The sequence below is a fragment of the Gossypium arboreum genome, chromosome 6 (assembly GCF_025698485.1).
Source record: "Gossypium arboreum isolate Shixiya-1 chromosome 6, ASM2569848v2, whole genome shotgun sequence".
Taxonomy (NCBI): Eukaryota; Viridiplantae; Streptophyta; class Magnoliopsida; order Malvales; family Malvaceae; genus Gossypium; species Gossypium arboreum.
Genome location: NC_069075.1, coordinates 141,763,829 through 141,781,867, shown reverse-complemented (window position 1 = coordinate 141,781,867; position 18,039 = coordinate 141,763,829). Strand labels below are relative to the sequence as shown.

Genomic DNA, 18,039 nt, shown 5'->3' with positions numbered 1-18,039 from the left:
TTTATTTTATTAATTTATTAATGTCAATGTCAAGAAGCCAGAAATGTACAGCCTGTCTTCACACTTACGTTTCCTAATAAATAAAATAAAAATGTTTGAATAAAGACTTAAATTTAATAACAATAAATAAATAGATGACTCTTGTTTTGATTGTATTTGCAAAAGTGAGAAAAACGGCCAAAGCTAAAAATAGGTAAAATTTTAGTTTTAGTCCTTTCAGATATAATTTAGATTAATTCACTTCATTTTATGGATTGCTGTAATATAACACTTAGCTATTAACTATCTAGGCTTCTTAATTGCATGTTTAATCGTTGTTCATTCTCTGTACACTTGTCCTCTTTTGGGTTTGGTTGTTGAAATGCTGTAAGTGTTCTATTGTACACTTATAAATATTACAACTGATCTGTTATACTCACAGTAATAGTCAAAATTGCTTTTAAATCTCAATATTTTGTGCTAATTCTCGTGTTCGTAATTTGTGCACTGACGCAAGGTCGAATATTATAAAATTAAAAGAGGGCCTATTTAAAGGATAGAGACTGATATTCAAAATCATATAAAATTATTATTTGTTGGCATCATAAACCAAGGTTCGAGTACTCTATCACCCATTCTTCTCCCCTTAAAAGAAGGGTAAACTACATTATTAGTCACTAAATAATATGAAAGTTTTCATTTTGGTCACTTAATTAAAAAATTACAATTTGGTCACTGAATTATTTAAAAAATTTTATTTAAGCCACTGAACTATTTAAAATTTTTTAATTAAGTCATTGGATTATTAAGTTTTTTTTTTTAAAGTTCTGCTGACGAATTTCGAGCAATGATTCGACAATCGGTATGGTAAATTAGTACTCATTGACAAGTAGAAGAACATACCTTAGATCTAAGTTAAATTGATGATTAGTGTTGGAGATCAAAGAAAAAAGCTATTTGAATTTGATTCGCAAATTCTTAACATTCAAAATTGTTTCATGAAAAAAAAATAAATTATAGAAGAAAAGGAGAAAGAGAACTTTGATTGGTGCAAACAGTGTGAACAAAAAAAGCCATATAACATTGATTTTAACAGTACAATGACTTAAATGAGAACTTTTAAATAGTTCAATGATCAAATTGTAACTTTTTTAGTTAAGTGACCAAAACGAAAACTTACTCATAGTTTAGTGACTAATGGTGTAGTATACCCTTAAAAGAAAGACTAAGTGCGAAAATTGAGCATAAGAGAAGGACCAAAACACATTTTGACTCTTTACTTAGAATAGCAAAATGGGCTTTGGCTGTTTTCTGCTGACACGTAATCTCTTCTCTTCTTTTTCTTACTCACTCGAGTCTCGACATTTCCGAGGTACACACCCAACATACAAAATCTCTCTCTATTTTGCTCATAAGCCTCACTGTATAAGCTTTGAATTTTCCCAGGTTCGTTTCATTTCCTTTAATTTTTTCTTATACATATTTTTCTAAAAATTTTTATTTGTTGGGTTTTTAATGATATAAATGTTTCTTGGTACATTCTAATGGTCAAAAGAACGAATATGCTTTAATTCCATCAACTGTCCTCTTTTTTTCCCATTTATTTATTTTTATTTTGATTGGTTCAATCAAGTATTCAAATCCCTTTTTTTCTTTTTTCCTTTTGAATTTACAACTGAGAAATATACTATAAAATAGAAAAAAACCCAGAGTTTCTCAGCTGTTTTTTTTTTTTTTATTAATCTTGTTTGGTTTGCTTTGATTCATGTTTTTCTTGTTTCTTTTTGGTGGAGTTCACTGAGCATTGAACAATTCCCAAGTTTATACGTTATTGTCTCGCTATTGCTTTGTTCATCAGTTTTGTAAGTTTCTAACTGGTGCGTTATTTTTTCTTTAGCTAAGAAAAAGGATTTTTTTAATTGATCGGGTTCTTGAATTATGTATTGATTTTGAGTTTTATAATCTGGGTATTTGCAGAATTGTAAGTTCTATGCTTTTTGGAGTGAGATTTGAAGAATCCCAATAGACAAAAAGGCAATCTTTTGGGATTGGGATTTTAAATTATGGTTGAATTTTCAACTGTTTAAGATCTGGGTGTGTCTTTAGAATTTTCAAAGGGAAGAGGATGTATGCTGTGGGGAGACTAGGTAGCTATATATCTCGTGGTGTTTATACTGTGTCTGGTCCCTTTCATCCCTTTGGTGGTGCTGTTGATATAATTGTAGTTGAACAACCTGATGGGACCTTTAAAACATCACCTTGGTATGTTCGGTTTGGTAAATTTCAAGGGGTTTTAAAGACCAGGGAAAAGGTTGTTAGTATCTGTGTTAATGGAATTGAAGCGAATTTCCATATGTTTCTTGATCATAAAGGGGAAGCATATTTTTTAAGGGAAGTAGATGGTGAAGAAGGGGAATCTGAAGGTGTTCCATTTCCTTTTCCTTCTGGATATGATACGGATGAGCCTATGTCTGTTAATAGAATGCCAATGAAGTCTAAAAGTTGTAACTATGATGCTGATAGGTCTAATTCCGCGGGTGATGTTGATGTGAGTAATGGGAAGATTTTGGCTAGGACTACTTCTCGGAGGTCACGGATATTTGGACTTGTTTTTGGACGGAGGTCGATGAAGGAGGATGGTTACCAGGAAGCTATAGGTGCTGCTGATGTAATGAGGTTAGATCCTTTGGAGCGTGCTGAAATTGCTGCTGACTTGTTGGAGGTGAAGTGGTCTACTAATCTTATATCTAATGGATCAAATACTAATGGTTCTGGATTACCTTCAACGAATGATGCATTGGATGATAAAGGCTCCGAAGAGCATACACCGATTACTCGTGAAGAAAACCAGTTTCAATCTTCAGTACATGATGAGGAGGGAAAGAATAATGTTGAAGAAAACCAGTTTCACTCTTCAGTACATGATGAGGAAAATGGTGTTGGTCACCAGACATTACTAGAGGAAACTGAATGCTGCAACGAGCAAAAGGTCAGTTCTCATTCCGGCCTTGAGAATGTGGAGTATTCTGTCGAGGAATCTAGCATACAAGTGTCTTATCTAGGTGTGGAGCAACAACTTGATGAACCCTCATCATTAGGTGAAGGTTTTATGGAAGATAAAAGCAAAGTAATAGTCAATAATTCGGTAAGTATTGATGACCAAAGTGTTGTAAATTCTGATCACAATGAGAACGACATGGGTGCTGTCTTAGACATGAGTGGTCCTGATCTACAATGTCAACATAACTTTGAAGAATTTACGGACAAGCGGTTTGATGAAGAACCCGGTGGTACTGAAAGGAATGTTGTTTTACCAGTCCTTGGGAATTCCAATAAGGAGGTTGTTCCAGAGAGTCTTCAACCATTTGTTTACTCCAAAATGTCAGAGAGCTCGGTAATAACTTCGGATGGTTCAAGTGAACAAACTCATCAAATAATGAGCGTTTCCGATGTAGGAAATGGGAAATTACGTGTTCATGCTGAAACGCTGGTTACAACGACTGCGCTAGTGCCAGAGGTGAAACGCTTATTCAAAATGTTCAATATAGTTGCCGAAACATTTTAAACAAATATGATTTTAAGTGTATTTTGCACCTTATTTAATGATGCATTGCTCTTTTGAAGGCAACCACACTTGAATTTATAAGAACCTAAGCTTTTTCTTTGAATAATATTCTCTTGATTGATAATTAAAAATTGTTACTGAAACTGATGGAATAGATGGTTAAACTCAGGTTATGGTTCTTAAGCAAACGGAGGACATGGAGTTGGATTCTGAAGGGGAAATAACAGTCTCGGAATCCTGCTCTCAAATGGCTAGTGTTGACCCTGTAATTGGTTTAGAAGAAATGAAGTTACATAGCTTTCACACCTCTTCCACCATCAGTGATTTGGGTGATCAAGCTGAAGATGAGAAAAATACTGACGATGTTGTCCATTGTTCTTTGGAGTCCGTTGATGATTCTCAAAACTTTTATCATGATCGTAACCCCAAGAGAAGTATTCCACCATCAGAGAGTTCTGATGATGAACAATTCCTTTTTAGTGACCTCGATGAACTCAAACTTTGTGAGCCAGATTCTGTAAATAAAGATCTCCATCCTTCAGCTTGTATAGAAAATGAAGGAAATGGTTTGTGTAATGTTAATAACGAGTCATATTTAAATCCTGATAATTTTGTTCAGGAGAATCCGTCAAATGATCTAGAAGACTCTGTAGGAAAGTCAAGGACTATATCTAATCCTATTAGTATTTCCAGAAATCATAGACTAGCTGGTGAGAATAATGGGTTGCAGGTGGAATCACTTCCTAATATGTGGTCTCTGGATGCCAAGTTTGACGCAAATAACCATCGTCCTGTAAGCCATTCTATGGACTCAAGTTCTGGAACCATGAAGTGGACATCAAGCACGAAAGATGATATGAGCTGTAAAAGGTTGGATGCAGATCAGGAACAACCATTAGAACATGAAAGGTCTAGTAGTGATGAGAGCGAGACTTCAGGGAAACTGAAAAATACTCTTTATAATCCTGCTGTTGGTAAGAGCAATTTTTTATCCTTTTATTTTTCTTTTCTTTGATCGTTAAGAGAACATGGGTACTATGTACTATATTAAAATAGATTTCTTGGTCCCAAAAGGACAATAGAAAGCACTCAAGAAATTAATTATCATGCTAAAGTACAACATGCCTACTACTTGTTATGATTTTTGGTTAAACATTAAAAGAAATATTGTCTTTTTGGTGTAACTGCTCTCTAGGCTATAAATTGTGGAAAGTGACATCCATTGTGCTTTATGCAGAGATATCTCTTTGCAAACACTTACTATATGAAGGGATGGGGGCCGAAGCTGCATGTGAAGTGTTTGATGCTGAAAAACTGGATAGCAAAAAAATTAGCTCTTTAGGTGCTGCTGTTGTGAAGAATGATAAACTTGTTGTTCGAATTGGGGGTCATTACTTTCCATGGGATGAAGCAGCACCTATTATTTTAGGGATGGTTGCGTTTGGAAGTGAAAAAATATTTGAACCCAAAGGCATGATACCAGTTGACAGAGTGGAGAAATCCATTGAAGGGGATCCATCAAAAGATGTTTCCCGTAGTGGTAGCTGGAGGCTTTGGCCTTTTTCTTTGAAAAGATCAAGATCTAGGAAGGCTGTGCAACTGGCTCCAGCCGATACCAGAGATTTGGATGCTGAGATTGCTGCAGAGGTTACTGCTGCTATTGACGATGATAAAAATTTGCTTAAATCCAAGCAGATGAAGAAAATGATCAGGGCAATCACTCCAACCTCTGAACAGTTGGCTTCGTTGAATCTAAAGGATGGGATGAATCATATAACCTTCACGTTTTCAACCCCAATGCTAGGGAAGCAGCAGGTCCTTTTTGTTGAATCCTTACTTGAAGTTACATATTCTTTCTGAAATCTTATTTAGTTTTATGTTGTTAAGATCATTCCTGATTTATCACTTGTTGTCCTGGATGTGCTCACTCAAAAGCATGTAATAAACAGGTTGATGCCAGAATCTATTTGTGGAAATGGAACACTCGTGTAGTAATCTCAGACGTTGACGGGACAATTACAAAGTAAGGATGTTTCTTAGATTTACTGGCATTTAATTTATTCTTACATGCAGCTTTAACATAAACTTTTGGATAACTTTCAGTGATATTTTGTTTTGTCTGCAAGTCTTAATCTTGGCTCAAGTTAATGAATGACTTAATATAGTCTTGAATTCCTACTTGAATTTTTTTTTACAGTGCTTTCTTTTATAATCTGGTTCTTTCCTAAGTTCTTAAGTGCAGCAGCTAAGGTTTCTCTTGGTCATTTCTTGCTTCCCTAATTGTATATATATGGTTACAGATCAGATGTTCTTGGCCAGTTCATGCCTTTGGTCGGGATAGATTGGTCACAAACAGGTGTTGCGCATTTATTTTCAGCTATTAAGGTTGGTTGTCTTCATTTTCCATTTTAATTTCTTAGTTCATGGTTTTGCTAGTCCTTGCACAACCAAAAAAAGAAACATCCCTTTGGTTTGTGAACCGTATATGGTCTTAGTGCTGATTGAGCTTTAGCTAAATTTAATCGTTGTTGTTGCAACAACTAGGAGGATATGGGTTCAAGCGCGCTTAAGCATGTATTATCCTTTGATTTAAGGGTCCGCGAAGTGTTAGGGTAGTATAGGAATTGTATCAACCTTTATATGGTCTTAGTGGAGGCCATTGCATATGTGCAACCATTGTCTTATTTCATACCGTAGAAAGAAGTGCTTTACTATATTTTAGATGGATTCTAATGCATGGATATGAATAACAATGTTAATATGATTAATGGATCAAAATTCTTCTTCCATATTACAGGAAAATGGTTATCAGTTGCTTTTTCTTAGTGCACGTGCAATAGCCCAGGCATATATCACCAGACAATTTTTAGTCAACCTTAAGCAGGTAATCTATGCTAGTCTAATGCTTTTCTTTTATTGAACCGTGAATTCAAATATTTTATAAGTTTCTTGTTTCCGGTTGTCCTTATGTGTTAACTTACCACTATTGCTCTTAAAAGGGAGAAACTTTTTGACAAACATGATTTTTATCTATAGGATGGTAAGGCATTACCAGATGGGCCAATTGTTATATCCCCTGATGGACTTTTTCCATCCCTATATCGAGAAGGTAACTCTCTTTCATTTCTGTGACTTAATAGATTTATGACATTTCTGCAATAAATAACATGACAAGCCATAGCTGTACCTTCAGAAACTGATGCATGAGACTGAGACCTGCAATTATAACCTGAAAAAAAGAATCAAAAGTTTAGTTGTTATGACACTTTGAGCTGCAATAAATTCAATGAAACCTTGTCCTATTTTATTTTGTTTCTGCTATCATGTAGGAATTAAGCTTCCTATGAAGTTAAATGGGCTTCATATTCATATTCAATATGTTATTATTCCGGTTTGGGTCATATGATTTTAACCCTTCAAGCATACCAGAGTTTATTACACATCTATGTCTCAAACCACATTATTTAAACTGAAACATCCTATTTATTTTTCAGTTATTAGAAGAGCTCCTCATGAGTTCAAGATTGCTTGCTTAGAGGTTAGTTTCTCTGCTCGGTTATTAGAAGAGCTCCTCATTATGAGTCCAAAATTCGGAACATTTTAATTTTTTAATATATATATTTATCTATATATTTGATTTACAGGAGATTAAGGCATTGTTTCCATCTGATTGCAATCCATTCTATGCTGGTTTCGGGAATAGAGACACCGATGAAATCAGCTACGTTAAGGTTGGAATCCCGATAGGAAAAATCTTCATTATTAACCCAAAGGTAATTAATTAGCGCTTTCATGCTTAAAGAAAGGCGACTGTATACTTCTGATGTTACTGCACTAAACTTTCGGTAAAAGTACTATGGAAGCCCCTGTGATAGGAATTAGATTGTATTTTGCTCTTTCTACTAAAAAAATGGGCAAATTAGTCTCTGCAAATTAGATCAAATAGCAAATTGGTTATTTCTTTTAAAAATTCATCCCTTTGTACTGTTAAAAAGACGTGGTTAATAGAAAAATCAGACAGTAACATGTGGCATATCACGTGCTCCTCATGTTGGTGCACAAGGACAAGTTTTTAACAGTAAAAATGATGGAATTTTTAATAAAAGGACTAATTTGCTTTGTGATCTATGTACATGTTTTTCGAGTATAGGATCCATAATACAAGAGCTTCCATGGTACTTTTACCCCAAACTTTCTCTTCTAATGGTTTTGTGTTTGTAGGGTGAGGTTGCCGTGAACCGTCGTGTTGACACAAAATCTTATACATCTCTTCACGCTCTTGTTCATGGCATGTTTCCACCGACTACCTCCTCCGAGCAGGTTTTGCTCCGTTTTCTTTTCCATTTATCTCACAACGACTATTAGTACTGGGTTGTTGCTTAAGTTCTTTACTTCTATTGATTACAGGAAGATTTCAATTCGTGGAATTTCTGGAAACTGCCACCTCCTGTATTCGACATATGAAGTTGTCGGCTAAAGTATGTTGCTTTAGCATTTGGATGACAAGATAGATGGATGATGATTTCTTCGATCATTCCGGAGCTGTCCAGGTATAAAAATTTGTTGTTGGTTTTGCCTGTACTTCCCGAGATACCACCAGCTATTATCATAAACTGTTTATAACACGATAACGGTGGCAAATTACAGGTTATAAATAATCATGACTGCTTGAAGAACTTTCACCCTGCTCTCAAAAGTGCAGATTCGGTCAACTCTCGGTTGTCGTCGAAAATAATTTATTTGAAATTTTTTATAGAATCTCTGAAGCTTTATAATGGCTTCATTGTAGTTTGATTTATAATTTGTATAGTGAATTATTGTGATCCCACAAACAATTCCAGTATGTATACATTCATGGGAGAAAAGGGTAGTTTTAATTATTGTTTATATATATATTTGTTGCTTATACAAAATAAATCTTTCATTATTAGTTCATAGGAGATTGCTTGTAATCCAATCAATCCAATTCTTTCAAGTACATACTAAGATGAATGTTATCTTTTAAAGATGAATGAATCTACAGGATTTACCCTTTGTGTACACTGACGAAAGGAACTCGGAATTTTCCCATTGATTAACAAAAAAATGGAATAAAGTAAATGGATACGATTCAAATGAACGCTTTACAAATGCAAAATTCTCACCTTCAAGTGTTTCTCTGCAAATTCCACAAGGTTTTTGATCTCATTATCATCAATGAAGCCACTACCATTGGCATCCACCGATCTGATTATACGCTTGCTCTTCCTACTAGTGAACCATCCACCATTGGAGACTCGTATAGCATCGGCAAGCTCGTCTCTGCTAATCTTGCCATCTTTATCATCATCGAATTTCTTTAACCATCTTTTGAACTCATCTATCGTCATTTCCCGCTTGCCATCGACGGAGTACGCACGAGTTTTAATGGCCATTTCTGATAAACAGAAGCCCGGAAAATCCCTTCGTCACACTGTAATTTGCTTGCTAACTTCCCCAATGTACAAATGTTTGAAGGTTTCTAATATTTATACCATTTCCTTGTGTTTTGTGCCTTTGCAAATACAATATATAGAAACTGATTGGCTTTAGCTTAATTTAAACATGCCGAAAGCGTATTTTAAGCAAAAGCAAAAGTCTTTAAAAGTTTAAGGTTAAATTATAGTTTTGATCCCTCTATTAGACTTAAATTTGGGAATTACTTTTTATGCTTTAATTTGATATAATTTGACAATTTACTTTTACAATGTCACTAATTAATCGAAATAGGTAACATCGTTAACCTTTTGTATTGCTTTGATACATATACTAGACATAAATTTAGGATTTAATTTTTATGCTTTAACTTAGCATAATTTAGTATTCTACTTTTATAATGTCACTAGTTAGTTGAAATCAATAATACTAACTTTTCCTATTAAAATATTGACACGGGTTTTCTCTTAGAAACAATACTCCCAACTTATCATGCTGACATGGATTTTTTTATGACAAAAACAGTATTTTAAAGAAAAAATTACTACAATATTTTAACCAAAATAGTTAACAGTGTTAACTATTTAGATTAACATAATAGAGGGAGTAAACCCATAATCTGTCCAAACTTTTAGACTCAAAATTGTTTATACCACAGGAAACATTAATGAAATAGATTTATCAATAGCTTTTTTTTGCAAACTTTGCCTAATATACTTTTATTCCTTCTTTACTTAATTATAAACACCTATAAAAGCCATAAAAAAGTACTAAAAGTGTTTGATGCATGTTCTTTGGAAAGTGTTTGATGCATGTTCTTTGGCATTGGTAGCCAAAAAAAGGACATTAAAGGAAGGATATTTGAGCCACTTTATAGGAGCCAGAGCTGTGTACCCCATGATGGCTTTGGTAGTGCTATTGATATTTCATAAATTTGTGGTTTAAAATTCAGTTTTTCTCGTGTAGAATTAAGTACTTTTCATATTTGTTTTGCGACATATAAATATATTATTTTGGAATTTATAGTTGTTGTTCTAATAATGTCATTTTTAATAATTGAACTTGGGTTCTTTTTCTAGAAATACAATGTGTTTTATTATTGCACCCATCACTTATTTGTAAAATATGAAAATTTTAAACCCTTCTTTTGTCCTCAAGTTGCAACCTTTTTTTTTTAACTTACTTTGTATATAAAAGGGTATTTTAATATTTTTCTAATTAAATTGGTGCCCGATTGATATATGACACCAACTAAGTTAGAAGCTTAATATAAGTATAGATACTAGAATGACAAATTTTCGGTTTTCAAGTCCATTTAATTGAAAATTGAGCATTTTAAGGTTGTTTTTTTCCTCCCTTAATTTCTTAAATTACTCTTAAACACTTGAATAATTTTACTTACTTGAGGTTAACTAAGTATTAGTCATCAGTTGAGTCTTAACTCGATTGGCATGGATTTTGTTGCTAGTGCAGAAGGATGTGAGTTCGAGTGTGCTGAAACGCATTATTCTCTTATTTATGGGTTGAGAAAGGATTATTGCTAATTCTAGGCATTGTGTGATTAAACAACTAGATTAAGCTCAAGAAGTTGAATACATTCATGGGAGAAAGGGGTAGTTTTAATTATTGTTTGAAAGAAGTGAATCGACCGCTAGAATTATTGCTCTTAGAACCAGAAATAAATAGGCTTACCCTTTCAATTGATTCAAAATTATCAAATATAGACTGATGCTTTAGTCAAAAAATCTGATAATCAAAATTGTCGTGTTGTAAGAAAAAACAAATAAAATAATAGAATCCGGTTGGGGAAGAAAAAAACTTTTTTTTTTATTGAGCGTCTTCGCTCTTCTTGTTTTGATGATCTTATTAGAATCAGAATTTTTTTATTATATTAATTTCTACTCTATTTTCTCCGAGTTCATTCTTGAGGGAACCCCATTTCATTTAAAGTATTTCGTTGGATTCCTTCCGATCTTTTTATTTTCTAATCTCGTTGGAAATCATATAAAGACAATTCGAATTTGACAAATCATATATATTTGTTGCTATTACAAAATAACATTTCATTATTGGTTCATAGGAGATTTGTAATCCTATCAACCCAATTTTCTGAAGTACATACTGACATGAATGCAATATTTTAAAGATGATCGAATCTATTGGATTTATCTTCTGTGAAAAGAACTCGGATTATTAACATTGTTTGATCAACCAAAAAGGAATAAATAAAGGGATACGATTCAAATAATCACTTTACAAATACAAAATTTTAATGTTCAAGTATTTTTCTGCAAATTCCGCAAGGTTTTTGATCTCATTATCATCAATAAAGCCATTACGATCGGCATCCACCGATCCGATTATACGCTTGCTCTTCCTCCCAGTGAACCATCCACCGCGGGAGACTCGTATAGCATCGGCAAGCTCGTCTCTGCTAATCCTTCCATCCTTATCATCATCAAATTTCTTTAACCATCTTTTGAACTCATCCATCGTCATTTCCCGCTTGCCATCGACGACAGAGTACGTACGAGTTTTAATGGCCATTCCCGATAATCGAAGCCCGGAAAACCCTTGGTCGCACCCTGTAATTTGATTGCTTGATAGCTATCTAGCCAACTTCCCCAATGTACAAACGTTTGAAGGCTTCTCATATTTATACCATTCCACTGTGCTTTTGCAAATACAATATAGAAGTGGATTGGCTTTAGCAGCTTAATTAAAACATGCGGACGCGTATTTCAAGCAAAAGCAAAAGTCTTTAAAAGTTTAGGTAAAAATTTAGTTTTGTTCCTATTAGGCTTAAATTTAAAATTTTGTATCTATGTTTTAAAAAAAAAAAATCTCATTATAAATTCTAATCATATTTGTTCTTTTTGATTCAATACTTAGAATTATCCATAGCCCCTCCCCGACCATTATTAGGAGGATAACGCGCTTCAGCGAACTTAAACTCACATCCTTCTGCATTGACAATAATACTTACGCCAATCGAACTAAGACTCAATCGAGTAGTATCCATGTTTTAATTTGACATAGTCTATAAAAATGTTAACATGGTTTTTTTTCTTAAAAAGGTCATGCCAATTCATCATGTTGTGACATGAATATTCTTATGATGGAAGTGAAGTAATGATCAAATTACATCAAATTAAAGTGTAGTGATAAATTTTCAAAGTTGAATATATTAGAGGGACTAAAACCAAATTTGACCAAAGTTTTAAACACAATTGTTTTTTTTTTCTTTGGATAGAATTAAACACAATTGTTAGTACCCTAAAAAGCATTGAAAAAAGAAGAAGATATATGGGTAGCTTTTTTTCGCAAACGTTGCCTAATATTCATTTGTTCCTTCATAAGTTAGCATAAACAAAGGCAATAGGGCCATAAAAGAAGTGCTAAAACTATATGATGCATGTTCAAATCCAAGGAACCAGACGATAAGTGATTAATATATGAAAATTTTGATTAGAGTTGTCAGCCACTAAGTTAGGCAATTATGTTAATACAATCTTTCGTGTAAAGGGTCATTAAAAAATGGGATATTTGAGCCTCCCCCTTATATAGCCAAAGTTGTACCCAATATGCATTTAACAGATGGGTACCCTTTGATGGCTTAGAATAGATTAATGTTTGTGGGCTATATATTTAGAGATGGCATGGGGGACTCCATTCGAAATTAGATATTAATTTATTCATAGTAAATTCGATCTGAAAAATTAAAGTTATATTCGATTTCGACTCATCTCGATTCAATATGTTATAATTTTTAATTTTATTTTTATCAAAATAGAATAAATAATTTTAATTTTTATTATCTTATACTATTAATTATTTTTAAATATAATTATGTTGGAGTAAATATTAAAAAATTGTTATTATATATTTTAATTTAACATTATATATAAAAGCTGTATTTTGAAAATTTAAACCAACATTAAAATTTGATTTAAAAAAAACTCAAATCGAATCAAATTAAAATTTATTAGATTTGAGTATTTTTACCATCTTTATATATTTTATTGGAAACCTTAGTTTGTGCCAACCTGTAATGCCCCTAACCCGAATCCGTCACCAGAATAGAGTTACGGAGCATTACCGGAGTTACCGATTCATTTATTAGATATTTCATTAATCCGATATCTTTTCTTTACCACGTTCAAGTCTCGTATTCAAGTCATCCAGATCTTTATAAAGAAATTTGATCGTTGTTTTCATTTATTTCATGTTATAATACATTCAACTAATGCTCTAAACAAAATCATCATTTTGCCCCTAAACTTTTAATTAATGACGATTTCATCCTTAGGTTAAAATAAAATAAAATTATTGCAATTTAATCCTTATTTCCAGCCGTTATTCTCACACAAATTGATAACAACCTATGAATTCTATAAAATGTCAGAATTTTCTATAATTTCAATACTTTTCAATTTAATCCTTATAACATGTTTTTCCCTGATCTTGAGCTAAATTAATAATTTCATTCAATTTTGTAATTTAAATAATAAAATAATCCATTTCATGCAATTTGGTCATTTCTGAAATTTTTACAAAATTACCCATAAAGTTTTACTTTTATTCAATTTAGTCCCTGAGCCTAAAACATGCAAATTAGCCATGCTAGATGAATATTCATACATATTTTTCCTCCTCCTCCTCTCCATTCCACATCCTTAATTTATATAACATGCAACAAGTAACATTATCAATAATTTCACTATTTACTTATGTATATTCAAAACTGTCCATTTGCGTCATAGTCACTAAATTATTTATATCTTAAGCTACATAACTCGAAATTAAGATCCGCTAATTTTCCCTGAAACTAGACTTACTTATATTATTACCATAAAATTTTCAGAATTTTTTGGTTTATCCAATAAGTATAGTTAATTCTTTAAAGTTGCCCCTGTTCTGCTGTCTGACAGTTCCGACCCTTCTTCACTAAGAATTAATTATCTCATCGTACGAGATTCGGATGATGTTCCCACTTATTTCTATTGAAAATAGACTCTTTAAGGATTTTAACCATATAAATTTAATCCCTTAATTATTTTTCTCCAATTTTTGTTGATTTTCCAAATTCAGAAAAGGGGAACCCGAAATCATTCTGACATTATCTCACAAAACTTATTATATCTCATGATTTACAATTCCATTGCTTACACCGTTTCTTCTATAAGAAACTAGACTCAATAAGCTTTAATTTCATATTTTATTCATCCTCTAGTTAGATTTATACAATTTTTGGAGATTTTTCAAAATTAGACTATTGCTGCTGTCCAAAACTGTTTTAGTGCAAAATGTTGATTTTCATTTTAGCCCAAATTTCACAGTTCATACAATTCAGTCCTTACTTAATTAACCCCTCAATTAAACTAATTTTCTCAATTAATACTTTTCCTAGACATTATAAGTTATTTCATAACTATTGAAATTCAGAATTTCCACATAAAACTCTAACTTCAAACTCTTTTACAATTTAGGTCCCAAACATTCACTTTCTATTCAATTCTTTCAATAAAATCAGCATATAAACAATTTAAAGCTCTAATTCTATATCAAATCATCATATACTTCCAGCACATATTCATAGAAACTTTCAATTTCTTTCATAGAATCAAGAACTAATGAATTCAACAAATGGACCTAGTTGTAAAAGTCACAAAAACACAAAAATTTCAATAAATAATCAAGAATTGAACTTACTTGCAGTAAAATATGAAAAACCAGCTTAATAGAACTCTTCCATGGTGTTTTTGCTGATGAGAATGCAGAAAAATAAAGAGAAATCTAGATAATTCCACTTTAGTCCTAGCTTTATTAAGTAAATTTTACAATTTTCCAATTTTACCCTTATTTTCTTGGTGATTTCATTCTCTTGACGTCCAGCCCAAATAGATCTTGGGTCTATTTTCCTTTTAAACCCTCTTTCTTTTATAATTTAAGCTATTTAATCATTTCCCACAATTTTACATTTGATACAATTTAGTCCTTGTTGTTCAATTAGCTATCAGTACTTTAAAATTTCTTGACGAAACTTTAATACTAACTTATTAACACTCCATAAATATTTATAAAAATATTTATGGCTCGATTTAAAATTCCCGAGGTCTCGATACCTCGTTTTCAATTCTAATTATTTTAATATATATATATATATATATATATATATATTTGTACATTTCACTATTTCAAAAATTTTCCTAACTTCACATTTAACTTATACTCACTAAATTAATAATATTTCCTACTCATTTGTCGGATTTAGTGATCTCAAATCACTGTTCCGACACCACTGAAATAGGCTGTTACACAATCGCTAACCGTGAATAGAGGGTTCAAAGAATTAAAGTTTAGCTTAGTTAGGGTAGTCATACTTAAAAGATAATATCCGGTGAATAAGATATTGATTCAATGGCAATGTTTAAGCCTCGATATTTTACGTTCAAGTCTCACTTTATATAAATGTGTGGGTAAATATTGAGGTAACAAAAAATTTAGGGGTTAGAATTATATTATAAATTTTTTGGGTCAAAAGATAATTTTAACATTATACTAATTTATTATTTTTTAAATTTTTTAAGGGATTTAAAAGAAATTTTACCATTTTGAGAGGACCAAAATCATTGCTTACCCCTTGCATTCACTTCCGGATTTTCATATTTATTCTAATTATGTTAATTAATTTGTGTTTAGGTAGTTATTCAATTTAATGTTTATAATAATTGATTCTAATTGGAATTATTAATATAGTTGTAATTTGAAATGAAAAAAATGTCTAAGATTTCTAGGCAACAAATTGGTGTGGCAATAAATATTTGGTGTTTCAATTGTCATTATTTGTTGTTAGTCTTATTTATTCTTAGTAAATTCATTTGTGGTCATATTAATATACTTAGTTCAATCTATTTTTGATAAATTAGTATCAGAGCTTCGTTTAAATTATTTTTATAGTATTTACAAAGCGGTTGTGTTCGTGTTATTTTTTGTTGCTTCTGTTTTCACTTAAAACGTTACTATAATTACAAGTATGTTATCAACTAAATACAAAGTTGAGAAAATATATTGACAAAAATAACTTCATTCTATAATGCATCAACATGCGGGTAATGCTGGTTCACCAATGATTGCTTAAATTATCTAACACACTCTTGAAAAATAGAAGAAGGGGATAATAGAGACAGCACATAGTGTTATTCTACTATGTGTAAGTGATACAGCATTACAAGGAGTAGCTGAAGAGACCACCGCGCTTATTTGTGGCTCCAATAAAATGGCAAGTACATGACGAAGTCATTGATGAACCGACTCTACCTTAAGCAACAACTTTATACCAAGAAGATAGAGGAAGGTACAACTATTTCACAACACCCTGAATTGGTATAAAACGAGTAAACAAAATGAAAATTTATTAAAATTGGGTAACTAAAATGAATGTACAATAACATTGTCTAACCCCAAATTAACGGCGGGTAATCGAAACGAAAATGGTTCGTAATATGGTGCCCTTTTTGCAAATTTTTAATCTGTAGTACCCAAAATAAAAATTAATGATAATTGGGTGGCTAAATATGTAGTTTACCGTTGTTTATACAAAATATACCTTCTTTATTATTTATTAGTTCATAGGAGATTGCTTGTAATCCAATTTTCTAAAGTTCATACATCATAAATATAAGATGAATGTGTATGCCGAGGTTTGATATTAGATTAACTCTTGATTGTTAACATTGTCTGATAGACCAAAAAAAAAAAAAGAAAAAGGAATAAATAAAGAGATACGATTCAAACAACCACTTTACAAATACAAAATTTTCACATTCAAGTATGTTGCTTTAGCATTTGGACGCCAAGATAGATGGATGATTGATTTCTTCGATCATTCCGGAGCTGTCCAGGCATAAAAATTTGATGTTGGTTTTGCCTGTACTTCCCGAGATACCACCAGCTATTACCATAAACTGTTCATAACACGATAACGGTAGCTAATTACAGGTTATAAATAATCAAGACTGCTTGAAGAACTTTCACCCTGCTCTCGAAAGTGCAGATTTCGGCCAATTCTCGGTTATCGTCGAAAATAATTTATTTGAAATTTTTTATAGAATCTCTGAAGCTTTATATTGGCTTAATTGTAGTTTGATTAATAATTTGTATAGTGAATTATTGTGATCCCACAAACATTTCCAGTATGTATACATTCATGGGAGAAAAGGGTATTAATTATTGTTTATATATATATATTTGTTGCTTATACAAAATAAATCTTTCATTATTAGTTCATAGGATTGCTTGTAATCCAATCAACCCAATTCTTTCAAGTACATACTAAGATGAATGTTATCTTTTAAAGATGAATGAATCTACTGGATTTACCCTTTGTGTACACTGATGAAAGGAACTCGGAATTTTCCCATTGATTAACAAAAAAATGTAATAAAGTAAATGGATACAATTCAAATGAACGCTTTACAAATGCAAAATTCTCACATTCAAGTGTTTCTCTGCAAATTCCGCAGGGTTTTTGATCTCATTATCATCAATGAAGCCACTACCATTGGCATCCACCGATCTGATTATACGCTTGCTCTTCCTCCTAGTGAACCATCCACCATTGGAGACTCGTATAGCATCGGCAAGCTCGTCTCTGCTAATCCTGCCATCTTTATCATCATCGAATTTCTTTAACCATCTTTTGAACTCATCTATCGTCATTTCCCGCTTGCCATCAACGGAGTACGCACGAGTTTTAAAGCCATTTCCGATAAATAGAAGCCCGGAAAATCCCTTCGTCACACTGTAATTTGCTTGCTAACTTCCCCAATGTACAAACGTTTGAAGGTTTCTAATATTTATACCATTCCCTTGTGTTTTGTGCCTTTGCCAATACAATATATTGAAAATGATTGGCTTTAGCTTAATTTAAACATGCCGGAAGCGTATTTTAAGAAAAAGCAAAAGTCTTTAAAAGTTTAAGGTTAAATTATAGTTTTGGTCCCTCTATTATACTTAAATTTGGGAATTAGTTTTTATGC

At 32.2% G+C, this 18,039-nt stretch overlaps 4 protein-coding genes across 7 annotated transcripts; 1 reads left to right on the top strand and 3 right to left on the bottom strand.

Moving 5' to 3' along the window:
• Positions 1-1,248: 1,248 nt before the first annotated feature.
• On the top strand, positions 1,249-8,461 carry LOC108483342 (phosphatidate phosphatase PAH2-like). 4 transcript variants are annotated; one of them, XM_053029511.1, is made up of 13 exons: positions 1,249-1,425; positions 2,503-3,496; positions 3,714-4,518; positions 4,782-5,359; positions 5,494-5,567; positions 5,845-5,929; positions 6,342-6,428; positions 6,581-6,653; positions 7,039-7,082; positions 7,189-7,317; positions 7,766-7,864; positions 7,952-8,094; positions 8,192-8,461. In XM_053029511.1, exons 2-12 carry the CDS (start codon positions 2,606-2,608, stop codon positions 8,006-8,008), a joined length of 2,922 nt encoding a protein of 973 aa, XP_052885471.1. In that variant the 5' UTR covers positions 1,249-1,425; positions 2,503-2,605; the 3' UTR covers positions 8,009-8,094; positions 8,192-8,461. The 4 variants fall into 4 exon arrangements, with proteins under 4 accessions (XP_052885471.1, XP_052885470.1, XP_017642178.1 ...); XM_053029510.1 differs by having other exon boundaries at positions 1,257-1,425; positions 2,086-3,496; XM_017786686.2 differs by having other exon boundaries at positions 1,269-1,425; positions 1,957-3,496.
• LOC108481804 (polcalcin Phl p 7-like) lies at positions 8,248-9,083 on the bottom strand. Its single transcript, XM_017784883.2, has one exon. The coding sequence runs from the start codon at positions 8,956-8,958 to the stop codon at positions 8,668-8,670; it is 291 nt and encodes a 96-aa protein (XP_017640372.1). The 5' UTR covers positions 8,959-9,083; the 3' UTR covers positions 8,248-8,667.
• A 2,168-nt stretch (positions 9,084-11,251) lies between these two features.
• Positions 11,252-11,618, bottom strand: LOC128293846 (polcalcin Phl p 7-like). Its single transcript, XM_053029401.1, has one exon. It carries the CDS (start codon positions 11,543-11,545, stop codon positions 11,252-11,254), a length of 294 nt encoding a protein of 97 aa, XP_052885361.1. The 5' UTR covers positions 11,546-11,618.
• Positions 11,619-17,466: 5,848 nt separating this feature from the next.
• On the bottom strand, positions 17,467-17,888 carry LOC128293928 (polcalcin Phl p 7-like). The gene has a single exon (XM_053029505.1). It carries the CDS (start codon positions 17,717-17,719, stop codon positions 17,474-17,476), a length of 246 nt encoding a protein of 81 aa, XP_052885465.1. The 5' UTR covers positions 17,720-17,888; the 3' UTR covers positions 17,467-17,473.
• Between the last annotated feature and the right edge of the window lie 151 nt (positions 17,889-18,039).